At 45.6% G+C, this 23,679-nt stretch overlaps 1 protein-coding gene across 1 annotated transcript in view; it reads right to left on the bottom strand.

Moving 5' to 3' along the window:
• CACNA2D3 (calcium voltage-gated channel auxiliary subunit alpha2delta 3) overlaps positions 1 to 20,556 on the bottom strand; it is a 488,288-nt gene extending 467,732 nt beyond the window's left edge. Inside the window, exons 1-2 of the mRNA XM_034658484.1 lie at positions 19,985 to 20,556; positions 3,670 to 3,801 (exon numbers count right to left, since the gene is read on the bottom strand). Coding sequence (XP_034514375.1) covers positions 3,670 to 3,801; positions 19,985 to 20,108 — 256 coding nt within the window. The 5' untranslated portion in view covers positions 20,109 to 20,556. The remainder of the gene's footprint in view (positions 1 to 3,669; positions 3,802 to 19,984) is intronic.
• Between the last annotated feature and the right edge of the window lie 3,123 nt (positions 20,557 to 23,679).

The following is a 23,679-nucleotide window of genomic DNA, read 5'->3' as shown; positions in this document are numbered from 1 at the left end:
CCTGGGTGGCAGCAGGAACCATGAGACCCAGGCCCTTCCTGGTGAGGACTTGAGGTACACACTAAGTGGGGATGAAGACAGCACTTTGAGACAGTTCTAGGCATAGCTGCCTAAAGTGGAACAATAAAGGTCACACCTGGGCTCAAGTCAGGACTGAACAGGCCCTCAGGGGCCATTTTGCCCACAGCTGACTCTTGGGTCAAAATCTTCAACTCATAGCAGGAACTCTAGGCTCTCAGAGTTCAAAAGATTTTCCCGAGATTTCCAGTTATGACTAGGACTTGTCTCCCAAGTCCCCACCCACCATGCTCTTCCTTACATAGGCATTTCCATGAAGATGTCCCATGAGAAGTTCTCTGGGTGTTAGCATGGGTTAAATGAATACAAGTAAAACTGGTTTCTATGCCTTGCATGGGAAAGACACCCAAGGGCCTTTAATCTGCTTATGTCATCTTGAATCTCTACAATGGGATCCACAGAGGCAGCACTGACCAAGCTAAGTGACCACTAAGCCCTTCCTTTTCCAATCTCACAACAAAACGTTTTAGGAGACAAACTTCAGGAAACCCTGTCCCAAATGGCACTATCTCCCCCAGGATATATCAACTTTCCAGTATATAATTTTTTGTACACACAGATATTTTGACTGTGTTCAAGTAACTTCAAATCCCAGAGAAATAATAGTTGGCTCATCCTAAATCTTTCAGAACCAGGAAATTGACACTTAACCAAGAAGTTCCTCCATGAGCTATGTAATTTCTAGAATTGGCAATATGCCTTTTTGGGATACTGCCCAGGTTGGTTGGGGCATAAATCTCAAAATAAAAGGAATGATGAAGTCATTGGCTTGGGAAGACCTGGAGGAAGGGGAGCAGTAGAGAAAAGAAAGGGACCATAGCTCTATACTGTATTTATGCCAGTTCCCCAGTTGGTCACTGAGGCCCACTAGACTGTAGCTGGTGACCAGCCTCCCAGAGAAGCTGTAGCTCTACTGTATCTGAGGAGGCAGGGTTGCCACTACCAGTGTGATGGGCCAATAGATCTGGTAAACTTTGATCTACTGAGTGATTCACTCATTCAACAAATACATACTAATATGTAGGTTTGAGGATGGTAACAGAGAGATAGCCAAATGTCTCCATCCTCCTGGGGCACATGTTCAAGTGAAGGAAATGGGGATTGAAAGCCTGCTGGCTCAGGATTGCAGGGCAGAGTTCATATTTTATGGAGTAAGAACCGCCATGAGAATAAAGTATGAAAGAGGTGGTGAAAATATTAACACCATCACCAACTCCCTCCCATCCTGCTGGATGACTTGGTTCATCAGTTAACCTCTTGGTCTGTTTCCTCATTGGAAAAATGCAGATTATAGTAACTCTAGCTCACAGGATCATTGTTAAGGATTAAATCAGACAATGCACAGTGCTCAATAAATGGGGGTCACTATCTACTATCATCAGCACTAATATTAACATGACATTAATATTAACAGCATCCCTAAAGACCCCAAAGGATGACACTGAAATAAACAGAACTTAGATAAGGCCCGAGTAACCAATCCTGCAGAGCTCACAGGCCCTTTACTAGTATTTTGTTGCTGTGGTGGTTGCTGGTGTTCAGAAGGGACTCCCTAAAGTTCTTTCTCTGTTCGGTGAGACCTTTTCGTAATACAGGCACTGAAAGGTAGACCAATCGGTACCTTGGAAACTGGGTATCAGACCACAAAATTCTTTTCCCATAGAGTTACACTGTTCAATATGATAGCTACTAGCCACATGTGGTGATTTAATTTTAGATTTAAATTAATTCAAGTTAAATAAAATTCACATTTTAGTTCTTCAGTCTCATCAGGCACATCTCACATGCTCAACAGCCACATGTGGCTTGTGGTTACCATATCAGACACTGTAGACATAGAGCACTACATCATCCAAAAGACAGCACATGGAAGTATTGCCACATGCCCCAGGACCTACGGTGAGCTTCTGGAAGCCTACATAAATCTACATCATGACAGGTATGCTACTAGGCTGATGTTTCCTGAAATTCCCCTTCCGGGAACTCCATGTTCCTACCTCCAGAAGCTGAGATTGTGCTCCGTTTTAGTGACCTCCTAGCATCTTCTGTTTCCCCCATCTTAGTATGAAACACATTGTACCATCATGACCTGTTCACCTGTCTCTGTCTCCCTGGTAGTCTTTGTTCCTTACTTTAGGGTCCCCTCCAGGCAAGGCCATAGTAATCCTGACCAGTCCCCATGGTTTCAGTCTGTGGTATTTTGTTATGGCAGCCTGAGATGATGAAGGCACCTTCTTATTTTTATTTTTCTTTCAAATTTCCCCGTGACCATAGTTTGAGGACTTCCTACTAGTGGAGACAACAGATGATCTGTGGTTTCTTCTTACCGGTTCCACCTTGATCTAAAGGCCACATGGTAAGATGGTAAGAGCTCCCTGCAGCTTCCTCAACAGATCAACCCCCCACCATGCTTTATTTTCAGCAACATCTGCATTAAATTTACTCTCTGTTGAAGGTATCAAAGCAGATTGCAATTTGGGGACACCGGAACTTTAATAGACCACTGTTTATTATAACATTATCTTTACTAGGATGCTTATTGTTTAAATTTCCATACGCTCCAGGAGGAACCACGCATGCCCTGCTGAACATGGCTCTTGGGAAATGTTGAATAATCTGGCAAAGCAGACACTTGGAAGGCAAGTCTCAGGGGACAGATGCTATGTGCAGGGCAAACGGCTCCTCGAGGCAGAGGCTGACAGTCTCTGTGCCTCAAAGTGGGAAGACATCAGGTGCCTAGTCTTACTTAATGAAAACATAAAAGACTCCACTTAATTGCTCCAAGATTATGCAGGGCGTTTTTTCCGTCTTTTAGGTTGAGCTTGTTAATTTCTGCAGCTGTGATGTTGGCACGACTGTAGCCTCGAGTCCTGTTTTCACAACTTGTGAGCAAAATTAAAACTTCCCTTCTTAATTAAAATTCAAACCAAGCCAGAATTAAATTCTTATTGCAAAGCAGAGGCCTGGGGAGGCCTCAGAAGGAACACCTGCTCCAAAGGTATGACGGACAAACTCTGACAAACATACTCATTTGAGGCTGCGATCGGCGGCCCTAAAGATGAGTTGCTAACGTCTGTGGTGCTTTGGCCACCGCAAGCTCTTCCTCTGAGGGCGGTCAGCTCTGGAGTGGGTAAACCTAAGTTCCAATTTTCCAATTTTCACACCTTCAGTCAGAATTTAGTTCAGCCCAACGATGACTTGTGCTTTTCCACGGTAGTAACGACAATAACAATAGTTGTAGTAGTTAATAGTAATAAAAGCAAAATTCTTGTCCAGAAAGATCAAATATGGTATGTTTCACACTCCAATTCCTCACTTTTGGTGGCAGCTCTATAAACTGCTCTATTGAGAAAGATGTGGAAACCATATGCAGATCTAAATGCCTGTGTGTGTGTGTGTGTGTATGCACGCGCACACACATGCACAAATTCTCACATGTGTGTACATGCATGTGCATGCATGCATACATGATTTGAATTTAATCTTTCATTTTCTCCTAACAAGAGGGGAAAAAATGTAACCCTGAACAGGAAAGAAAAATATCACAGGATCATTAATCTCAATCATAATTCTCAAGGCAGGGATACTCACCTGGATACTGCCTAAAAAAGCCCTTTGCACTTCCAAAGTACTGCCATATGAGGGACGGGTCACGATCAAAGTTATCGACGAAAACTTTGTTTAGGGATTCGGACCAATAAACCCCATTGACGATTGCTGGGTCTGAAAAGAAAGGGAGGAGGAATGTTACAAAGCAAAGCGAGAGAGAACCCCGACTGGCATCCCTCAGAGCTGGCAGATAGCAGCATGAGGTCCATCTTACAGGATGCTGTGAAAAAAGTTATAGCTCCCCACATGTTTAGCTCCTGGGAATTCCATACATTAGGGTTTCCTCATCCTGCCCAAGCCCCCACAGTCACCCAGGAGCCTTTATTGGTGACTCTTACTTGAAAGACACATCCCTGTCTTTGTAACTTTCAACCTCACACAGCACAGAGCTCTTGAGAAAGCCAAGAGAGATCTTGTTAGCATTATTTTCAATCTTTTCCTCTCCTGAGTCAGAACCCAGCATTAAAAACAGAAAAAGGGGTGCCTGGGTGGCGCAGTCCTTAAGCGTCTGCCTTCAGCTCAGGGCGTGACCCCAGCGTTCTGGGATCGAGCCCCACATCAGGCTCCTCCGCTGGGAGCCTGCTTCTCCCTCTCCCACTCTCCCTGCTTGTGTTCCCTCTCTCACTGGCTGTCTCTCTCTGTCAAATAAATAAATAAAATCTTTAAAACAAAACAAAACCAAAAAAATGTGTTTTCTCTCACTGCAATGACCTCAGCCAACACTGTCCCATTCCAATTCTCTCCACCTCTGACTTCAAAGCTTGCTTTTAAAAAACTAAATGAGTAAATTGGACTTACATAACTACAACCCCTACTTCTTTTGTTCAGCAGATGGTGAACTCCAGGAGGGCAGGAACCATTTCCCTCGGTCTTCGGCTGTACCCCTTTGACCAGGGCATGGCAGAAATTCCAAACGTTTATGGACGCATGAAGAGATGGATGGATGGGTGAACGAATAAAGGCAAAGGTTGTTCGTCAGATTCCGGACAACTGTCTACACTTCTACCCCTGTGATCCCATGAACAAATCTGTTTTCCTCACTCTTGGCAGCTGAAAGATGACCCTTTGCCTCCTGCCCATGGATAAGAATGAAGGGCAAAGACAGAGAAGGAAAATAAGCAAGTATTGTTTGCATACTGGTTGAAGCAAGATGGATCATGAAGGATGCTTTGTGATCAACCACTTTTTTTTTTTTTAAACTACTGGAGATCCTGTTTCAAAATGCTGCTGCATTAAGTAACATCCTGTTAGGAGGGGAGATCACTGTCCAGCCCCAGCACGATGAGGGTAAGAATGACAGCAGGGCGAGCATGTTAACCATGAGGAAGAGGAGGGGGGGAAGCAGAAACTTGTCCTGAGTCTTTCCTGTGGTGCAGGCACTGTGCTTAGCTCATCTCCTGTCACCCCTACCACAGCCCTCCAAGACAGGTTCCATTGTTGTCCTCCATGCTCCCCAAGTGGAAATAGAGTACCAGAAGGTTAGGTTCTTTCCTAAAAGCACCCACTCATCAATGACAAAGCTTCTGATCTGTAAAACTGGATAGTAATACACATCTTAAAGGGTATCGGGAAGGTTAAACAAATCTACAGAAAGTCATTGGTGTAGCAATTCCATTCACCTGGATTCCAGCACCCTCACCAGGATTCCCTGTGGGACCCCAAGTCACAGCAATCCCACCATGGCATCTTTATTCCAAAGATTCCTCCATTCTACACAGGGCAGGATGAAGACAGATTTGGCCACTCTAGTCCTCAAGTAGCATAGTAAATCATGAGCAAAATAATGCTAGAAATGTTTATGTGCGCTAGGTATAGTGGCAAAGAAACCCACTGTTCACACCAGTGAACCCCATCTATCCTCCACAGTGGGCTGCCCCAAGATGCTCATCAGAAGAGGTATGAGGCAGAGCCCACAAAATGGCACCTGACCTCGTGGACAGACATGGCGTCTTGTATTGTCTTACTTCTAGCCTGCCTATTCTTTCAGATCACTTACCCAGATTCCATAGACAAGTGGGATTCTGACTCTTATCTCAAGGGTAAGTTGTCAAACTCTTATAAACTATAAAACACCACATCATAGGCTGGGAGAGTGAAAATGACCAATTCAACCTTCTACCACAAAGTAATTTTGAGATAGACTTTATCCTCACAGTCTTGGAAAATGGAACCCCTTATTGTTCCTGTGCAAGCTTGACAATAATTATCGTGACTCACTCCTTGCTACAAAATCCACTTAAATTAATCCACAAAGAGGTAAATACAATAATGACACTGAAAACTCCATGGTTCTTGCCTCCTCCATTAATGACCTCAATTATGTTGACATCATATAAAAACTTTCCACAATTAGTAGCAAAAATTCCATTTCACTCACTCTCTGTCTCAACATGTTAAGGAGTCAAACAGTTTCCAGTTAGAGAATTTTTTTTTTCTTGACTCTGGTTTCTTTGGGGGTAGTAAAAGGCTACCCACAACCTCAGGTGGTCCTAGAAACCTAAGATTGCCCCTTGGGGAACTGTGCGTACCTTCAGAAATGCAAAAGGAATTGTGATGCTCAGAGGATTATTTCACCAATCGTTTGGACACTAAATCTCACTCTGAAATTATGCCTCTTTAAGAAAAGGAGGCTTTGATCTTCCCAGGGTATGGTGAACAAGGGAAGCAGAATCACTAAAAAAAATGGTCTAGTTAAAGTGAAGGCTGTGTTACACATACCTATTCGATCAAATACTTGAGATTACACGTCCTCTGGCTTGTAAAGTAATCACAGTGTGTTGATTTCACAATTTTGCTTAGCAAGCAATTTTAATAGAATGGAAAATCTTGAATTGCTGTCCATTATTAGTTATCTAAGACACACACACAAAAAAAGAGGAGTGCCTAGGTGGCTTAGTCAGTTGAGTGACTGACTCCTGATTTCGGCTCAGATCATGATCTCAGGGTCCTGAGATCTAGCCCTTCCTGTAAGGCCCTGTGCTCAGCAGGCAGTCTGCTTGAGATTCTTTCTCCCTCTCCCGCTACCCCTTCCCCTGCTCATTTGCTCGCTCGCTCTCTCTAATAAATAAATAAATCTTAAAAAAAAGAGAGAAGAAAAAAGAAACAGGAAAATGCTAATGTTATAAAATGAGGACTTCATCTAAATATCTGAGTTAAAAAAAAAAGTTAAAAATAGTTTTCCCAAACATGGTTGACGGAAAGTGGAAATGAAGCAGCCCAAAGGTTTAGTGCCTCCCATCGCACCCTGTGTAGCCAGTCTCCAGCTCCTTCGACTCTCTCCTGAGGAGGAGGTGAACATGACATTGTGGACCAGCACCCGGCGACAGGTTCCCTCAATGGCTGCTGAGCACATGTGCTTTCTTAAGGTCACTTGCGAAATCAACAGCATCCTCTTAAGCAATAAGTTTCCTTGTGTCCTTGATTGTGTTCTGTTTCAAACTTTCTTTAAAAGCCCCGCTCCCCTGCTGCCTCATTTGGGGTTCTTCAGGAGTCTGTGACTAATCTGAGCTTTGGTTCCACTTCCACCCCTAATCTTCTTAGGGGGTTAATGTACTGTGTTAGCTTCCTGTGGCTACGATTACAAATTACCACAAACTGGGTGACTTAAAACAACAGAAATTTACTCAGGAGGCCAGAAGTCCAAAATCAAGGTATTGGCAGGATGGGTTCCTTCCGGGGGCTCCAATGCAGACTCTTCCAAGCCTCTCTCCTGGCCTCTGGTGGTCATCAGCAACCACTAGTGTTTCTTGCCTTGGAGACACGATCGCTCCAATTTCTTCCTCCATCTACACGTGGCCTTCTCTGTGTACCTCTGTGTCATAACTCCCTTTCTTTAAGGAAACCAGTCACTGGATTTAGAGTCCACCCTAAATTCAAGATGACCTCATCTCAAAATCGTTAACTTAAGACCCTATGTCCAAATGAAGTCACATTTGCAGGAAGCACTGCAGATTCGGAGCTGGGCATATCTTCTGGGGCCACCATTAGACCCACTGCATGTATTCATACTCTCTTAATTATGCCATATAATATACCCATATTTTGTGGTTTATATGTGTTCTTTTTAAAATCTGAGTTTAATAGAGTGTAGGTCTTTTACCTAGCGAAGGATGTTTAAAAGCCTTTTAACGGAAACAATTCGGATTCTCATGTCTGCATTATAATTTTATGAGCTTATCATTCTTCCCAGTCTCTGTTGATAGGTCCTGCCTATAATGCTCTAACTTGGGCTGAAATAATTTCCCTTCATGCCTAGTGCATGTCAATACCCAGTGTTTTCTGCTCAATAAAGTGAACTCCATGTAACATGGCCATTTTCGCCAACATCCCTGTCCATTCAGCGTCAACTTATTATTCATAGTGGTCACTATCAAGTTCAGGAATAGCAGTTATGCTCCCTGCTTCCTCTACCTTCTGAAAGATTAAATTACCTCTGATGCCAGTCAGAAATTTATCAGATGTTCAGCTTTTAGAACAGACTACTAGCAGATGTTTAGAGAGTAAGAGTCCCACACCACCTTTGTGATCTATTTGCAATTTGTATCTGAAAAGCGGCTCACACATCCCTGCTTTGTCTTTATCGTGTATCCTATAACCTATCAAAAGTCACATTTATAGTTCCCTTATTTCCACCCAAATAACTACTCTCACCTGTGCTTCCCCATCGCCCAACAAGTTGGCACTTCGCTACATGGGGGTTGTCTGATGTTACAGAAGGCTGATGTTCTCTCTGCACACTCCCCCACACACTCACACACCTTTCCATTGCAGTTCTGTACCTCTGAATGAGTAGCCCCTTTGGTCATCCTGAGGTCCATCCTCCTGAGTCAATCAGCCCTTTGGGTTCAAGGAAATTAATGGATGTAAAGCACTTAGCACAGTGATTGGCACATCCAAAATGGTCCATAAACATGGGCCATTACTTATGCCGTGCATGCGCAAATAAATAAATAAAGGTCCCAAGAAGAGTTCTCCACTTCTTCCCTCCCTGTTCTCTGCAGCAAGAATTCCTGGGCAGCACCCTAACAGTGCAGCAACCCCGTCTGAAATGCAGGCTTTGGAGTCAGACTCTTGGATATGAGACCTCTTACCATCAGCAGGCACATCACTAGTCACAGTTCTGGGGTGAGTCCCCAACTCCCCACCCAGGGCAATTCAGCTGTCCTAGGGCTCTCCAGGTGAGATTGTACCTAAGCCTATTCCTCCCTTTCTCCAATTATCAGGGCAAGATGCTTTTGATGACTGACATTCATTTGTTCATTCAACGATCATTCACTAAGCACCTACGACATCAGGCATTCAGCAGTGAACCAGACGGACCATGACGCTGACATTTCGGCCTGAGGAGGGTGATGATGGGCAAATAAATGAGACTCCAGATAGAAATGAGTGTGATAAAGAAAATAAAAAGGGACGGGAGGCTTGAGAATCACCATGTGTGGGAAGGGGAAAAGGGAGTTACTCTTATTGGGTGGTCCAAGATGACCTCTTTGAGGACAGACCCAAATGCCGAGAAGGTGTCAGTTCAGAAACAGTTTGGCCAGCAAAGCTTCAAAGCAGGGTGAGCAGCAAGTACAAAGGCCCTGAGGCAGGAAGAAACCTGGGTCCTGGGGACCATCAAGGCAGTGAGTGTCCCTGGGGCCCCGTAAGCAAGGAGACAACACTCCAGATGGGGCTGGTGAGATGAGCAGGCCATGGTGAAGGACTTAGCAGATGGAGAGTTTCCTGCCAGGCATACATTTTCTAGCAGACATAATCTGTACTCTGTCAGTGCCAAGACCCACCACACTTTTATTCATGGTTCAAAAATCAAATTTCTTATCTTCTGAAATCTACAGCCAGCATAGCCTACTTCCTTTGAGCAATCAGGATCTTCACAGATTCCTTAGCACTTGAGTTTCCTCTCCAGACCTCCAAGTCTCCGGATATGCATGTCATCTCTTTTCTCAATATCATTGATTCTCCAGTGAATGAGCAGCACTGTATTAATTGAAACCTGACATTTTCTACCACAAAATACAGGTCCATTTCTAGTGAATTACAGGCTAATATAGATTTACAAACAACTGTTAACCCAAACACCATTGTTTGAAGGGTCTGAATCCACGTTCAACTGGGTTCCTAAAGGTGCCCTTTGTAAAGAGGGTTATTTCCTGCCTAGAACAAGCTGGAGGAAGGGTCTCAGGCTTTCCTAAAAGTCTTTGAAGATGAGTGTCTCCTGGATGTGAAATTACAACAGGCACAGGGAGGGCTGGGCGTGCTGAGTCCACACAGGAGCTTTGCTCAGCGCTGCATATTGGACCATATACAAGAGGAGAATGGCTAGATGGTCTTTGTGTCTCCCATTTCAGCAAGTGAACGACATCTCTCTCATTCATTCTAAATAGATCATAGGTTAAATAATGACTAGTTTTGATGCTAATTATCAAGCACTTATATGTATTGGAAAATAGCCATTAATATGTGTTGAATTATAAAATAGATTTATTTGCCAAACATTTCCCCTTCCTCTAAATTTAGTGATGTGCTAGATATTAAATGCAGGTTGCTTTTCACAAAGCTGGAGCCAATTTCTGGCAATCCCGAAACCAAAGGGTTGAGGAGGATTCATGGTCCAATGCTGAACCACTCTGCACGGGTCTGGAAAGCAAAAGGAATGGGAAACACACCTACCGCTTTGGGAAATCCCAGAAGGTACTCTAGACTCCCTCAGACTGGTATCTCCGTGTGCTACAGGTCAGGGTTAATTCCCCAGTGAGATTTCACGTCAGTGACTCCGCATGTTTGTTTGATTTTGTTTGTTTTGCCTTAAATCTATTAACTTTAAATAGCCCTCCTCTTTTAACATATTTTAAATTTTGTGGCGAAACTCCTTGTCACTCCTTATTCTTCTGGAATAAACCATTCCCAAGTCTTTGTTGGAGATATTAAGAAGAGGAAAACTATATGATAGAAATCAAAGTATCACGATGATGATGACAACAGCAGAGGTTGTCGTTTCCGGAACATTTGCAATGTGCCATGTCCCAGGCAGGAGAGCCACAAACTACTCTTCTGACCCCATTTACCACATGTGGAAATTGACCCTCCGAGCACCCACATCCATTTCCCCAGTACATCGCCCTGCCCAAGGGAGAGATTAGCTAAGTTCCTTGTCTAAACTGTTAGATGAAAGAAGACTTGAGCAGAGGTCTTGACCTTTATTTACTGCCTACCAGACAGTAAGTAGAGAGTGGGAGAAAGGGGAGGCACAGGACTTGTGGTCTAGACACCAGGTAACACAGGGCTCACAGCAGGCTGCCTGTTCCCAGCTGTCAGCAAGTCAATGAAGTGGGAAGTCCCTGGAGAAAGGGGCTGGCATCAGGGTGTCTTCAGGTCCAGACATAGCATCTTCGCTATGGGACCTGTGCATGAGCTGAACAGGACATGGTGAATGAAGATAAGGTAGTGCTGGGAACCAATTCGGAGCCCTCTGCAAGAGTCCCCTCAAGCATCCACCTTGGGTTCTCTGCTGCAGAGCCATCAGTAAGGGTCTTTTGTTGCCCTCAGCATTTGGATTTGGGGTCTGCTTGCAGAGGGGGCATTTACAAGACATAATACCTTGGATAAGACACTGTAGAGTGAAGATAAACACATCTCAAGGGACTTCTGATTCTGAAACAGCATTTTTTATAAATTGCAGGTAAGTTGGTGTTCACTAATTTAAAACCCCTCCTTTGAGGGGTGTGTAAGAGATTATTTTCCCACTAACTGAGTCTCCCTTCAGGTCTCTAACAAAAAGCTGAAGCACCAGAGCCTCATTCCTTCCTCAGGATTTGCTGTGGTTGGAAGGGGAACAAATCTCAGTGTTGACAGGTTCAGAGACGGGGTTGGCACATAGTCACCCTCTTTCCACCAGAAAGTCCTGAAACAACACCAGCTTTGCAAGACCCTCACAGCAGTTCTCTGGAACTCAGCATCCTGCTCAAAGATCTGTGCCACATAACATGGCCAGACCACTCAGTCTGCTCCAGGAGCACCAGCAGCTCCTGCTAACCCAGCACGCAGAAACTGCACCCCGCTGCCTGGTGCTCCAAGACGCTCTGTTCCGGCCCAGGCTCCCTTCTCAGATCCACTTCCTGTCTAGCCTCCAGCACCCACCCCCATCTGCACCCTGGTCGAGCTCACTGAGGCTTCTCCTTTCTTCTCTTTTAATTATTCCACTTGTAGTAGCTAGTTCTACTACCACTGGACAAGCTGGTTAAAGGGTATAGTATGTACGCATTCATTCATTCATTCAGAAAATAGTTGCTGACTGCCAGGCACTATGCTAGGATTTGGGGATCAAGCAGTGGGCAAAACCAGACATGGCCTTTAACCCAATGAAGCATACAGACCAGTAGGGGAAGCAGAGAACCCAACAATTATCTCATTATGGATGAAATTAAAGCCATGATTAATCTAAGAAGGGGCAACACCCAATGTAAGGAAACGCGCTCTTAGGGAAGGTCCTACTAGCACAGATTTGGCAGGGCTGGAATCTTCAGAATGAATAGGCATGCAGAGGGGGAGGGGCAAGGTGATGCTGGCATTGTCAGCTGTGAGTTTAAATACCCACAGTGGGTGGGAGGAGTCAGGGCTAGGGGACCCCTCAGGGCCTGGAAGACCCTGATCTGCAGTCTGCAGTCCGTCTGAGGACAGTGGAGGTCCCTGGAGAGTTTGAAGAGAGGGCGGTAATACCCTTGTCATTTGGAGAGCAACCAAGCAGGGGCAGGTGGGTGAGGGTGGACAGAGTGTGCAGAGGCTCCTGCTGTCCTTCCAGGGGGCCGTAGTGGGGCCTGCACTAGGACGGCAGTGAGAGAAAGCCATGGGTATCGAATGAGGATGAGCTCAGCAAACACGGGAGGGTCCAGGTTTGGCGCTCTGACAGCCAAGGCAGGAGCCCTCTCTTCTTCACTGTTCCAAGATCCACGCGGGGAGCAGGCCACAGCAGGGCACCTGGACGACAGTCCTCCTGAGCACTGCAGCAAGGGCGGGGGGGGCTGGCCCGGGGGGAGCTGGCATGCTCCTCAGGTCACACACAAATGGGAAGGTCTATGGACGGCAGCAGGGAAAAGCGTGTCCCCAAATAGCCAGACTGTCACAGAGTTGCTAACACCAGTTTTTCTGTTGTAAAAGTCCTCGGTATGTCCATCCCTGCCAGCCGCCCTTGCAGGACGCCTCTCACTGGTAGAAGTTTCTCATAAGCGCCAGGAAGGAATGGCAACCGTAAGAGCAGGAAATCCTCGACCATCCACATTTGGGTACTGCAAACCTTCGGCGAGGCTTTCCTTCTGGGAGCTGCTAAGCGTCCACAGGTGCCCTACACCCTCATTCTCCAGCAGTCACAGCTCCTGGGAGGGCCCGTACTGTTTCCGAAAGATGAGGCCACACGTCTAGTGACAGGGAGGCCACACAGCCGGTGAGGGGCTAAGGTGTTCCTTGGGGGTGGGCGGGGCAGGGGATATGGGACCCGGAACCACTCAGCCCTGGGCCTCTGCCCCAAACACACTCCTCTTCAAAGTAAAGGCAAAAAAAATCTTACCTGTTCAATCAATAAACCCTTCAAAATGCCTAGGGTATTTGAAGCCTTGTCCTATGTTCTGGGGAGAGCGGGGGGGACATACAGAACCAATTCTGGAGAAAACTGATATTATGACAAGTCACACGCAATAAAGGACAACACCCAGTTAGAGAATATAGAGCTGTCATCATTCAGCAAGAAACCATCCCTGATAGTTACTCAGAAAGTCTCCTCTCATTTCAACCGTTCGGAAGAGAGAAAGAAATTTAAACATTCTTTCCTTCCATCTTCTGGACAGGCCTGGCTCCCAGTAAAATATGATTTTGTGAGCCTGCCATCTGCACTGATGCTATCAGCTTTTTATTGATATTTAATATAAACAGAACCCCGAGGCTAGCAGGTACCCTGACGGGGTCTGAAATATAATTGCCAGGGAACCACACAAATGCGTGTAGCAATTAAGGAGCTGTCAGGGATACTGCTGGTGCAGACACAGAGCTGCGGTCTGGAAAAAGGAGGGATGCACACAAGCAGGGAAGCAGAGGGCGCAGAGGGCTGGGGGAAGGCAATGAGGTGGCAGACTGGCACATCCCTCCTGCAGAGGCCCAGAAATCCCACACAGGGAGATAAGGGGATTAAGGACATTTACAAAGGGAGACTCAGCGGAATTCCCTTGGTGTTTGTTTTCAATGCACAAAGACCAAGAGCAGGCTCTCCTGTCTCTGCTATGAGCTTTATACTGAAGAGACCACATGCAGCCTTGAGACTGGCTGGGGGGAGGGGGAGCACCAGGCAGGGACATGGGGAGGAATTTGTATTCTGCACTGCACTGCGTTTCAGAGCTGTCACAGTGGTAGGAGCCTGAAAAACTGGCTGTAGGTAAGAAAGATGGGGTGCAAAGGGATGAAAGGTGAGTTGTGAGTGAGGAAGAAGGAAAGGCGGGTCAGCTGGAGGGCCAGGGCCAACAGAAGGGGGATCCGAGGAGAGCCTGGAGGAGGACCAAGGGAGGCATTTGTGCCATTCCCATTGAAAGTCTTACCCACACCCATGCTATTACTGATCCCACAGGGACACAGCCGTGGTGGCGATGGGGATGGGAATGGTCAAGGGGATGGAGGGGCAGACACAATCTCGGCCCTGTACCAGGATCTCTAGTCATCCTTTGAGATGCCCTGGGAGTCTTGGTTTTTGTAACTGGAAGACCTGGGGTGAGGAAGAGGTGGTGTCTAGTGAATGGTCTGGGTTTGGGGATCAGAAGGACCAGGTTTAGTAATAGAATCATTTGTATCATCATTTACTTTTAAATTCCTATGACAGGAGCACACCTTTTCAAATGGAATGTTGCTGCCAGAGATCTGGGTGTGCTCTCCTCTTCCTGGAACCATGGTTGCACCCTCTCCCAACACAAATGCATTCACACGTGTGCACACACACACACACACACACACACACACACACACACACCACCCATCCTAAACAAGTGCTTTCAGGTAGAACACAAAGAAACTTGTAAAGCTTCAGTAGTTACGTATTTCATGATGTTGGAGAACTTTTCACCAACACATGGAATAACGGATACTCAGATCATTGCTCAGAATAAGGCTATTTTTATTTAGGTAGAAATAAAGAGTCGATTTAAAGGAAAGCATGAAGGAATCATCAGGCATTGGGCAGAATCAGGTGACATCATGAGTGTGGCCCGTGAGCTATGAGGGCTGGGAAAGTGCACCCCCAGTGGCTCTGCCCAACAATATCCACCATCCCCTCCCACAGCTTCCCATGAGGGAAACAAACTGAGGGCTTCAGAGGGGAGGAGGGTGGGGGATTGGGATAAGCTGGTGATGGGTAGTAAGGAGGGCACGTATTGCATGGTGCGCTGGGTGTTATACGCAAATAATGAATCATGGAACATTGCATCAAAAACTAAGGATGTACTGTATGGTGACTAACATAACATGATAAAAAATTATTATAAAAAATTTTAAAAAGTTCATTTCAATACATTAAATTGATTTGATAACTCAAAAAAAAAAAAAAAGGAAACTCACCTCAAAGTCTTAACAGTGTGTGGGACGATAGGAAACATATGCACCCGTTCCCTGTCTAAAGAAAAATTCTGTTTTTCTCCAACAAAACATAAATACATCCTCTATGTATCCCTGCTCTGAAACTGACAAATTCCTGGAGGCACTCAGACCCAAGAATATAAAAAGGTAGCTGTGGTCACATCACGAAGGGCATTTCTAGCTCTACACCCTAAGAGCGTGTAAGCAGGAGTCAGGAGTCACCTGAGAAGGCGCAGAAAGAAGCCCCGAGACGCAGATCATGTTCTCTGCTAGTAACCTCCAGGGCAGATCTGCCCCTTCCCAGAGCTCCTGGGAGGAAGCCAATTTCATGCCAAGGTGGTTTTGATAGATACAGCACCAGGGGGCCGGGTTCACGTGGCTAGAACATTATAGGGATTTGCTTTTGATGCCCAACTTCATGTGAAGATCTGCAAGTCGTAAACTCCCCTGGACTCTACTACTGCAAGTTCAAAGTACTTCCAAAGAGCCTGATACACACTGAGAAGAATGTCAGCTGCCAAGAACGTTGACCAAGCACTATTAACAATAAGCTTCCAGCTCTCTTTACACCAGGTCACATTCATCCTGCAAAGACTTGCATCAACTACTTTCTGGCTTGCTGAACAATAGTATTTGGGCCCAATTAATTGTGGCCAAATGACTGAGTGTATGGACCTTCAGTAGCCAGTGCTCCCTGATTCCCAAGTGGCCCCTTCTCTTGTCATGAAAAATCAAAGGATATAGGTGTAATTCTATTATGAGATTTATAACTAGGACGACCATATAATTTATCATCCAAACCAGATCCCTTTTGAGAAGGGGGTCCTTTTAATAATACATAGAGATAAGCAGTATAAAATAGTTCTATCCTTGATAAGCCAAAATGGACAAGCACCCCATTTATAACTCACCCCACCGCACAGGGAATGGGGCCGAATGACTGTGCGTGTGTGTGTTTGTGCATGCACGCTTTAATCTCTGATGTGATCGTGATGTACAGTTGATTGGTTAACCAAAAAGGGTTAGAAGCAAGAAATCATTTCTAAAAATAATACATCAAACACCTACTTTAAACACTTGGCCAATCATTGCGGGTAGGATCATGGCCTCTCGAGCACTGGGGCAGTTCGCTAGCTGTGGGCATTCAGCGCACTCTAGAAACCAGCCAAAGCGTTTAACTGATGGGAGCAGAAATGAAGAATATTAAATAATCCTCTACGTTGCTTAACTGGAGATTACTGAAGACTGCTCTACTACAATTAAATCAAGGCAGCCTCTATTTCTTCAAGTTGGGAAACTTTTCATGTTAAAGAACCAAACATCCTACTCAAAATACCTTAAAAGTTAATGGTCTATAGAACTAAAAAGATGAGGGGTAGGAATGGTTAAGGAGTAGTTTGATCCCAAGATTGCCAATGGTTTCACCAAGGACCTGGTTACTATCTTTCTTTCTATCTTGCATCCCACTGAGTTCGCTGTATCCTCAGACCCTTTCTTTCACACACCTGGCCTTTCCCCCTATAGCATCTCCAGTTGTTCCTCTTACAGGGTCACAAAACTGCTGCAGCACTTAATGCCATGAATCTTTTTCCCATTCTACTCAGGGGCAGGATGTGAGATCTCCAAATGTCTCCTTACTTTTATTGACTTTGACCATTGTAAACACATCCCTGACCTAGTCAGCACAGGAGGGGGATGGGGCATGCTGATCAACCTGTTTAAACCTGCTAAGCCCTGGGTCCGATTTCATGCCTAGCATCCATAAAGGATGGGTCCCTAGAAGAAATTCAGGGTGCCACTGGCAAGAAGAAGGTAAGGGTGCCAAACCATAAACATCTCCTCCAAGTTTCCAATATGGTCACAAATACCCAAAATATCATCTCAGAGGCCACAAAACCCATATGACTGAGTATTTCCCCAAGTACTAATTCACTTAAAGAATTTGGATTTGGCAGGACCGTTCCCCAAGTGAAGCATTTCCATACTGTACTGGTGTACAAGAAGTTTCTTGAGCATTCCATAATTGCATGGCAGACAGAAGGAACTTTATCAAGGGAAGTTTCATGCAAAAAGGATAGATCTTTTGGGATGCAAAGAAAAAAATCAAAGAAGAGGAAAAGAAGTATTTCATGGCAAACAATGCTACAAGTCTACAGGTTACAGATTTCATTGTTACAAACAACAATGAAAAAGAAGAAAATATTGCTACTAAGATAAGACCAACAAGACCAGACATATTTAACAGTAACTGCACCAAAATAGGAAGAAGGCAGCTGCTACAAAAATGATGGATGACAAGGACAAGCCTGCAGAAATGAAGGCTGATTCCAGAACCTTCAAGGACAGAGCTACTTACAGATGTTTAGCTGGAATTGTTTTCATAAAAACATGCTTTTAAGTCAAGGTCTGAAAAATCTTCTCTGAAACATTTCAGTAGTCCACACTTCATTATTTTCCTATTTGTAGAAATACGTGTTTGGAAAGATCTTCTAGTAATAAAGATGCTAAAATAAAGATGTAACCAGTTTGATTAAATAGTTTGGAACATATTTTAGACTGCCAGAAGTACAGAGTAAATTGAAACTCCAATAGCATTTCGGAGTCCTAACACATTTGATGACTAATTTTATGACAGCAGCTCCCTAGAAATAAGATAAGCCATCTCCGAAGCTAGAATCCAATTCCACTTTCTTATTTAATCCACCATGATTTCACCCTTCGGTCTGTTTGATTCTCTTTAAATAGCTTGGTTCTCTTTTGTATGTGAGTTAAAGGACATGTACATTTACAGGTGTTGCTATTCCAATGCCATTCCCATGATCAGCATATAACAAAGTGTTGATAAGAACAGAGAGCAATGTGAATCATGGAGTGTCCCAAAGTAAGGGTAGCCATGATGCCAGCTCCAAGTTTACCAGGTCAAAATAAAGAAGGCCAGCTTGCTGCTGTGTGGCCAGGGGATGGGTGGAATCAGCAACAACAACAACAACAACAACAAAAGATGTGAAGAGAAGATGATAAAGCCTGTTCCAAAATAATAGTCCATCATAAAAGGCAGAAATAGTTATGAAAAAAACATGTGACCTAAAACAGATATTTAATTTAAATTGTTCAGTATTTGATCTCTAAGACATAGTATGTATTTACCATATATATATATATATATATATATATATATATATATATGAAGATCTTATCTTGTACAATTGAATTAGGGATAAGACATAGTTAATTAGCATATGGGATCAGTACAAATTCATACCAGAGGCCCAATCCAATCCTCTTGAATAATGCAAAGTCTATTTAAGGAGAAAAGCAAAGAAGGGCAAGAAAAAAAATGGGCCCTTTCGTCTTGAAAGTAGCTGACTACAGCGCACTGAGGGGTACCAAAAAAATTAATAACTTTCTGGGTCCTTAACTTTCTCCAGACATTGTCTTTAAAGCAAGAAAAAAAAAGGTTCAAATGTTTAAAATCTCTCCAAAACTATTAGCAAAAACAATATGGAAATATATAACAGATGCACAAAGGCATCTTGGGATGAATATATTAAAGACCCACAACTGCAAATTCTAAAATCTATTTAATTGTGCCAAAAAGAAAGACCTTTTGATAAACAAAATGCAGACAGTGTTTCAAAAAAAAAAAAAAAAGAAGAGAGAGAGAAATCTTGAGGTCTTGCGCCAAGACTATTCGTCAGTTGGATATTTCAGACTCTAACCACCAAAACAGACCGTGCTGTCATGTGGGCCACCTCTGAGAACAGCGACAGAGCCCCAGCCTCAGTCTTACGTGGGGAGAGAGTGGAATAATAAAATGTATTCTGCAAGAAGTGTCCGCTTAGGGCTTTTTATCGTAGACCAAACACAGAGCTCGTTTTTAGGGGAAAGAGAGTGGAAATTGCCCTCTAAAAATCATCTTATTCTTTTCCTTAAAAACAAAAAATAAAAAACTTCTCACTTCATGAACAAAAACCCCCAAATGACCAAAAAGAAAATGAACTTCACCCCCGTTCTATTGATATTCACTGTTAGCGTCCTGACAGGAGGCCACAGACTTCCCTGTCCATCTGTACGCCATGGGATTGTGCTGTACGCGCTTCTTTCCAACCGAAACTCTCCCTCTCTGTTCCACATGTGGGTTTCTTGGGCCACACACATTACACTCCCCTGGAATAGCAGCACAGCATCCCATTTCAAGTGGGGAGACGTATAGGAGTCTGTTTTCATGAGTGACATTCTTTGCACCCAAAGTACTTGGAGGGATTTGCTTTTTTTTTTTTTATCTTTTTTTAATCTTTTTTTGATGTAATGTTACATGATTCATTATTTGCGTATAACACCCCGTGCAAGGGATTTGCTTTAAAATCAGTGAATATACCTTCCTCACAAGGGTGAAAAGAAATGTGTGGGTGCACTGAGAAACAAGCTGTATCTTCATTACAGAAATGTGCACGGGAGCCAGCTCACAGTCCTTACCGTATCCAAAACCATCCCCCAAACCTCTTTCTCAGCCCCCTGCTCCTATACATGGTACCACTGTTTGAAATTTTCATTATGAAATACTTTCAGAATTTAAAGCAGTTGCAAAAATGGGGGGGGGGGACAAAAACACATATACCCTTCACCCAGCTTCCCCAAATGTTAACCTCTTACTTAACCATAGCCCAATAACCAAAACCACAACACTCACGCTGACAATACCGGCACTCTTCCGCAGATCTGACTTCAACTGCGTCCACAGTCCCACCGCTGTCCTTTGTCTGGGCCTGGAACCCATCCAGGATCACACACGACGTTCTCTGTGCGGTCCCCATCAGTCTCTAATTCAGCACGGTTCCTCAACCTTTCTCTGTCTTTCCTGACCTTGATGCCTTCCACCTCCCCATGCAGCAAGCCCCTCCCCCTTTTTCCAAAAGGACTCAAAAAGGCCCTGGCAGGTGAGTCACTTTCCTAGTGCTGCCTCTCACACTTCTGGAGGCCAGGGGTCTGCCATCAGGCATCAGATGGTTGGTTCCTTCCAAAGGCTCGAAGGGAGAAACTGTCCCATGGTCCCACGATCTTGCTCTACCTGCTGGTGGTTACTGGCAGTCCCTGGCATCCCTTGGCGTGTCTACACAAAGTTCCAATCTCAACTTCTCTCTTTACATGGCCTTCCTCTCTGTGTGCCTTCCTCTTTTCTTATAAGGTCAAGGGCCATTGGATTTACGGCCTACCCTAAAATGGAATACGATCTCATCTCCAGATCCTTAACAAATTGCATCTGCCACGACCCCATTTCCACTTAAGGTCACAGGTCAAGGTTCCAAGTGGATATGAATTTTTGAGAGGAATATTATTCAACCCCTACAGGGTCCTTCAATTCGGTTGTTTTAAAATATTTTTGGACAATGACTAGGCTGAGTCCTGTTCAACAATCTCTCATATCACCCTCATGTAAGACAGCAGGAGCAGATGAAAGAATTATTTCTTAGACTAGTATCACACAAACTCAAAACACCCACAGCATCTTGGGGAAGATAATGGCAAATTATATTTAGTTTTGCATTTGGCATTTCAATTATCGAAACAACTCAGCAGCGGCTTCACAGCTCACTACTGTTTCTTACTCTAGCTGAAAATGGACCAGCAATCAGTCTGTTGATGAGAGGAGAAATGTAAACACTTTTGTCTACGAAGGCAACAGGAGTTTGAAACTGCTTCCGAATTGGGTGTTCTTGTAAGAGGTCATTATTTCCAAGAACTGCCAAGACTCTAGCTCTGCCTCACAGGCCAAGTAAAAAGGACAATTGGGACAATCATCATGTTCAATAGCGCGGCCGCCACTTGATTAGGGAAGGAGATGAGGTTGGCTTGGCAGGGTTTGCTCCCTGCAGAAATTCACGAGGGGAGAGACAGCCGCTTGTCCTTTCCAAGACGACTGCAAATTGAGTTGGTGGTAATTTCGCTGCTACTTGTAGGATTTTGAGGCTCACCTCTTTTTCTCCTTCTGAGTGAAATGGACCATGATTTTTCTTTTCCAGCAATGCAGCAGAGATGGCTCCTCGGCAGGTTTGCACACCTGGGCCTGAGATGCCTGGCCACAAGCTGGCTGACCCTACAGATGGTCTCCAGCACATCTCACTAACCTCCCAGTTGAACATATTTCTTTGTTGGCAATTTCCTTCTTCAAGCAGAGGAGACCGCTCAGGCTCACGTTCTGCAAGCTGCTGCCCCAGGCTCAAGTTTCCCAATTCCAAAAAGATAAAGGTTCAGATGGGGAACCTGAGCGTAGCTGCTGAGTAACATGCCCCAGGTCACACAGCTGGAGCAGAGCCCCCTAGGTAGGTCTTCTGGACCACATGTTATTGGCAGAAACCGATGCAAAGAGAATAAGTAAATTCCAGGGGTCACATTTGCCCAAGCTCGAAACGACCCACGCACACAGAACGGGGAGCCCTCTGGCCTCGCTGCACAGATAAAGCGCCAGCCTTACGACAGGTGGGCCTGGGATCTCACACGTACCTGGGGATGCCTTGAGCAGAAGCAGATGGAGGACCCCCAGACTTCTGTGCCTCTCTGTACGATGGCCAAGGGGAATGAGAACAAAGCCACACAGGATGATGGCCAATTCCCCAGAACACTGGCTAAGGGTGTCAGGAGCAAGCTGGTCTTCCCTGGAGGAAGCAGTGATGAACGCCCAGAAATTTGGCATCCTCTCTCCCTGCTCCATGACTCCACAAATCCCCTTCACATTGTGAGAAGGGGATTACAGCCACGACAGGGTGTCCTGATGACAGAGGACTCCTCACAGGGAGCTAAGAGGAAGGGCAGGGAAGGAGGACGGAGGGACAAAGGAAAAGGAAGACTGCTGTGTGTCTGGGGAATGTATACAAGGCATGTGGTTGCTCCGTTCATCAAGGAATGAGCTGAGTTCCGTCATCTAACTTGCCTCATGTTGCTCTAAGTCAAGCCTCCTGGCGCGCTGTAGGGTGGCCCCTGGGGAGGACAGAGGAAGCCCTCGCAGGTCCTCAATTACCTGAAAGGCACAGGGAGGTGAAGGGACCTGTCCAGAGCCAGTTTTCGGCAACTCGGACACCAGGGCCCAGACTGCCTCCTGGGTTCAACTCCACAGTGGACACAGACTGGATGGGCCACGTGTGGGTGTGAATGACGGTGTGAGCAAGAACAGTATGGCCATAATCACGGGCGTGGGTCACGGAAAGGAGCTAGTGCCGCCCAGCACACACCCCTGCACGAGAAGCCCAGAGCAGGGGGTCACCACACTGCTTCTCACCAAAGGGATGCCACGGCGGCTACAGACCCAGGCCAGCACGCGAGGCAGAGGCCCCACTCTCCCAGGGACCCGGGCACCAGCTCAGCTCTGCCACCACCACTGTCGAGCGGCTGGCACTCTCCCCACATGCTCTGCCACTGTCTATCTAGTCCCTAACCATGAGAAGCAGGGACCTCATGTCCTGAGAGCAAATACCCACTCAATTCAGGTCTGAGTCCCCTGAATCCCTGCCACACAGCATACACGGTGTCTTCTTCCCAGTGTGACCACAAGCGTCAGGAACACCTCGGGAAAAGTGCTTAGCCCAGGGCCTGGCCTATAGCAGGCACTCAAACATCATTGCTGCTATTAATCTCTGGCTTGCAAGGTGGGGCTTAAGGGCAGTCTACCCTCCACGTGAGAACAACTGCCACACACTTATGAGCTTCCCGGGGGGAGGTGCAAGCGGAGGGCAGAGCGGTCTGCTCAGGGCCAGAGTCACAGAGGACACTTGAGGAAAGAGGGAAGATGCTGGGGGAATGGAGTACACTCGGCTGCATGGCCCGGGCTGTAATCCTGCCCATGACAAGTCCATAAAGGCTTGTTCCGGGGGAACTCTTGTTCAGGCCATGGGGAAGACCTGACCCTGGCCTTCAGGCAGGGGGACCCACCTGCAGGAGCCTGGCCACCTGTGAGCTGTTACTGTCATCGCCAGCACATGCTGTTTGCCTGCACTCAGGATCATCAGGGAAGTGAGGCCGCCCAGGAGCCAGGCGTGCATGGTGTTGGGCATCCCTGGTCCCCACGCTCAGAGGAAAGTCACTTCACACAACTCTTTGCTCTAGATCATATTTTGAAATTCCAGAACCAAGGCTGGCAAAAGGGTTGGGGAGCAGGTGAGGGGAGTCAAAGATCCCTTTGCTAAGTGCTTGCACACAATGGTACTTGCTCTCCACACATCACCTCACCAGCACCTGCCTCACTTGGATTTATGCATTTATGTGTGTGTTTACTTCTCTGTTTTCCATCCCCCTGTGAGGCTGGAAATGCCAGGAGAGCAGAGAACCATGGTCATTATATTTTCCAGCGTATGCGGAGATCGTGGCTCACTCAGTGCAGTCAAGGTCCACGAA

Source organism: Ailuropoda melanoleuca, chromosome 4 (genome assembly GCF_002007445.2).
Source record: "Ailuropoda melanoleuca isolate Jingjing chromosome 4, ASM200744v2, whole genome shotgun sequence".
In the NCBI taxonomy this organism is placed as follows: domain Eukaryota; kingdom Metazoa; phylum Chordata; class Mammalia; order Carnivora; family Ursidae; genus Ailuropoda; species Ailuropoda melanoleuca.
Note: the sequence above shows the minus strand (reverse complement) of the source record. Positions and strands in the feature narration are given on the sequence as shown.